This window comes from Sphaeroforma arctica (genome assembly GCF_001186125.1).
Source record: "Sphaeroforma arctica JP610 unplaced genomic scaffold supercont1.431, whole genome shotgun sequence".
Taxonomy (NCBI): Eukaryota; class Ichthyosporea; order Ichthyophonida; genus Sphaeroforma; species Sphaeroforma arctica.
In genome coordinates this window covers 55,193-59,523 of record NW_014040127.1, presented here as the reverse complement: position 1 = coordinate 59,523, position 4,331 = coordinate 55,193, and the positions used below count along the sequence as shown (strand labels likewise).

The following is a 4,331-nucleotide window of genomic DNA, read 5'->3' as shown; positions in this document are numbered from 1 at the left end:
GCTCCCGAAACGTGTTTGTGGTGGTCCACGTTTGGTTGGTGTGAGTCTGACGCTGCCTGTGGTATAGGCTGGCAATAGACGTGCTCGTGGCGATCCACCAAATCGGCAGGAATAAGTTGCACGACGACTTATTAACCAGAAGTTGGGATGAATTTGACAGAAGTGGTTCTCAGAATTTTGCATTTTGAGGTCAGTAGAGCAAAGTTTGAACCCAGTGAATGGAATCCTTACAGTCTTCCTGTAAATAGCTCATGTATGTGATACCCAGGATGCTTGCGAGAGTACTGAGTAAAAGATGTGCAGCATACACTCACGCTGAAGAAGAAAAAAATCTAAACCGTAACTGTACGCTTCTGTGTGAAACATGAAACACCCGAAACGCCCCCGAAAAACACCTAAATCCGGATCACGCGAATGTTTAGTGCAATGCGGGCTAGCTGTACTACATGTGTGACGTGCATCGTCCGCTGTCGTATACGTTATATTTCGAGTGGATGACATGTTTAAAACACACTCTGTGATCATACAAATATATCGCCGCTAGTTACTTGAATACATTCAAATAACTGTGTACTTACCACTGAAGATAGTAGGGGGTATGCACATGTGTATACGAAAATTGCCTCACCAGAAGACACAAATGACCTACACACACATACCTCACATCTAAGCACTTTGTCAATCCGAAAGTAAAGTATGCGAGGGCTACAATAAAACACAGACTGCTTACAAAGTAAAGATGTAAAAAAAGGCATACATCGTATCGAAACTCTGACACATAGCTATTACCGTCCCCACTTACCGGCTCATCATAGGCGTACCATTCCTTCAGTAGTTTTGGTATTTAACCACTCAGTACCCATGCTGAAGCCTCAATTGCGATCATAATCAGGCCGATAACAAAGAGGGCTTTTCGTCCGCTGATTGATGTGTCTTGTTGATCACTAGGTGCAAGCTGTGATACTGGCCCGTATTCATGATCGCAACCCTGCTGTGGATGCAGATTGTGAGATTCCGTCGACCATGTCGCCACTATAGCGTCGGTCATACTTCAGGGCTTGATGGCTTTGCTGTCCTCGAATTGATAAACGAGACGACATTATATATCTCTTTACAAATTTTAGTATGTCACTATTTGTCACTATTTTATGTGTCTATGTATGTAGTATGAATGAATAATAGGTACACCAGGAGACCCGAAAACAATGTACACCACATTTAAATATCATCGATAGGACAGCTGACATTTTCATCACCAAAACCTTTGGCTTACATTCAGTATAAAATCCATTTTTTTCAAAACAAAAATGTTACACGCGAAGTTCTATCCGCGGCAAAACATTTTCATAAGCCAATAAAAATCGATATATTTCTTTCTGTTCGATTTTCGGATTTTGTGACGAATCGCAGTTTGAGAATTTTTTAGAGTTTACTGTTTAGAGTTTAGACCTATGTTTTAGAAAAAACCCGTTAGTCTAATAACTGATCACAGTGATCAGTGATAGGCTTCTTGGGTTTTAGGGTTTTGAACAAAAACATACACACAATTCCGTTGACAGCCGTAAAAAAAGAAATGAGTCGATAGTTCCACAATCCAGTATCCACGCCCTGATATTTATAATTTGTTTTTATAAAAACACTTGACGTACGAATGGGATGAGGCTGATTTGTATTAAAAGGTTTTCATTGGTCTTTATCCTGGATACTATGTAGCTGCCAGCCTTGCAGGCTTCCACGGCCACGCCGCTGTTCTGTGTGTTCTCCCCTACCGACACCGGGGCAAACATCATGGAATTTATTGATTATGTATATATTTACTATATAAACTGTACAGTGATTAGCGATCATCTGCACCAAGTAGATGGGTTTTTAGTGTACCGTGTATGTGCAATATGCATATATAATATAAGCTTACTTTGTCATATCACGATTACTGCTTGTGTGAGGGGAGTAGAAGGATAAGTTTATACCGCCGCGACACAAAATGCCGAACGCCTGGCAGAAACCATTCAGCCGCAAGGAATTCCTTGGGCCTGTTGCTCTAAGAGCTTATGCAGCAGAATTCTCCGGCATGTTTTTCTTCCTCTGGGTCACCATCGGAGTTGTTTGTAGCGGCTACTCAGCACTACAGAAGTCGTACAAAATCACATCCGGTGCAGATATTTACGACGCTAATGACTACGCACCATCAGTGTCGTGGGTGCTTACAGTTGCTCTAGCTTTCGGTATGTCGATTATGGTACTGGTATACTCAGTGGCCCATATATCCGGAGGTCACCTCAACCCTGCGGTGACGATGGCCATGATCGTATTCGGCGAAATCAACATATTCCGTGGTTTAATATATATAGTTGTACAAACTTTGGGTGCTACAGTGGGAGTTACCATGGTGGATGCTCTGTGGCCGGAATCTACAACGAATAGCCTAAACTTTGGGCTGAATGGTATAAACTCAGAGCTCAGCATAGCGCAAGCTTTCTTCATGGAGTTTTTTGGCACCGCTCTCGTAGTTTTTGTCATTTTTGGCACAGCAGTGGACCCCAGGTACGGTCTATAGATTGGTGCAGGTATTGACACCGAATATGTTCGTTATGTCGATCTCTAAAAAAGAAAATTGTAGGTAGATATTGGACTGACTTTGTATACGAGGCGATATATACTATGCATATGTTAGCGTAGTTCTTTATTGTGTGGCTGTGTCGCCGATATCCCAATTTTGAGTTTAACTGAATTTATATCGAGACATACTACTTCTGAAAAACACAATCCTATCTGGGAGTCTTAAATTGTATGAGCGTATTTGTGCATCTCTGTTTGTGTACAGAATAACAAGTATTAGACATATAAACACAAAAGTCCATACACCTATTATTAAGGTGAAGCTATGCCGTTCCGAATCATGCAACCACGCATTCACTTCGAAATTTTGCTCTTGTTATTCAGGGGGTCTGAATTTGCTCATCACAACGCTCCTTTGGCCATCGGATTCGCGGTGTTTTTAGCACACATTGTCCTGATACCAATGACTGGATGCGGCATCAACCCAGGTATATAGAAATATGGTTCTCTGAACCTAATTGTATCCGTGAAGTGTCGTTTGAGAGGTGGCAACGAATCGATACTTCTATCAATTGTCTCTCGAACCTCCAAATTGATATCTACTTATTACTTCTCTTTAAAATTGAAATATTCAACAGCTCGTAGCTTTGCCTCTGCCGCTGTCAGTGGTGTGTGGACAGATCAGGTAAATCATTCTCAAATTGATATGAGCACAAAGATTTTTCTCCAATGTTCGAAGCACAACTTGTTTGCGAGTGATAAAAAGCTAGTTTGATAATTTTTCTAATGCTCTATATATGTGGTAAGCTTATCCATTCGTATTCATTCCGTACAGTGGCTTTACTGGGTAGCCCCACTTCTTGGTGGCTCGTTCGGAGCCGCATTCAACTACTTTCCCTTTCAATTCCGAAATAATCCCGACAACAAACACGGTATCATGGCTGAGGGTGCACAAGCCGACCCAGAAGAAGTTATGATGAAGAAATCTAGATCGAAGGTTGTTATGAAATCCGGTACCAAAGAGATAGGTGCGGAACACCTCGTGCCACCTATGCAAACTATAGTGCCACCGGCCGAAAGATATTTGTCTGTTAAGGCGGAAGGTGCCCCCGAGACTCCACATCACTCCGTGGCTATCGACGGGTCTGCAGATTTATAGTATAGTGATCCCTACACTGGTCTGTACCTGCGTTTCTGCTTCTCGAGAGTCAGTTATGTATGTGACAGTTTAATCACATTTTCCAGAGCCGTAGCCAGCGGCGAGATGGTTTTTGAGCTGCCCAGTCCGGCACAGTGGAACAGTACTGTATGGAGAACAAGGGGTCAGGTTGTCTCCGACAAGTACTTCAATTAGTTTCCAAGACACTGTTGCACCTGTGAATAGCTGTATATATAAGGGGAATATTCCAAGTATTCTCCTATCTAACTATATATGGACATTAAGTGTAGAAATACGGATACATTCGTATAGCCATACGCCGAATGCCCACGATAGATACATGCTTTATTATACCATATATACCCTCGTCCAGCAAACGGAAAGCTGCAATAGACAAAAATAAGCCTCAGGTATAGTTGTACAGATATTGTGCACTCACATCTACACGCACAAATACAAACTAGTACACTGTAGGACAATCATACACGTATCTCCACCTATATATAACATGGAAACACAATATATATATATATATATATATATATATATATATATATATATTATATATCTCTATCGTCGTCGTTACGTTACTTACTTAGTTACGTACGTACCG

At 41.5% G+C, this 4,331-nt stretch overlaps 1 protein-coding gene across 1 annotated transcript; it reads left to right on the top strand.

Moving 5' to 3' along the window:
• Positions 1-1,945: 1,945 nt before the first annotated feature.
• SARC_06186 (hypothetical protein) lies at positions 1,946-4,217 on the top strand. Its single transcript, XM_014299925.1, has 4 exons — positions 1,946-2,544; positions 2,944-3,047; positions 3,198-3,244; positions 3,395-4,217. The coding sequence occupies exons 1-4, from the start codon at positions 1,985-1,987 to the stop codon at positions 3,716-3,718; spliced, it is 1,035 nt and encodes a 344-aa protein (XP_014155400.1). The 5' UTR covers positions 1,946-1,984; the 3' UTR covers positions 3,719-4,217.
• Positions 4,218-4,331: the final 114 nt, after the last annotated feature.

Excerpts from the sequence above, each read along its gene's own strand:
- SARC_06186 (XM_014299925.1), top strand. The coding sequence starts at position 1,985 with ATGCCGAACGCCTGGCAGAAACCATTCAGCCGCAAGGAATTCCTTGGG. Across the intron at positions 3,048-3,197 it reads TGGATGCGGCATCAACCCAG|CTCGTAGCTTTGCCTCTGCC; the intron begins GTATATAGAAAT and ends AATATTCAACAG. Across the intron at positions 3,245-3,394 it reads GTGGTGTGTGGACAGATCAG|TGGCTTTACTGGGTAGCCCC; the intron begins GTAAATCATTCT and ends CATTCCGTACAG.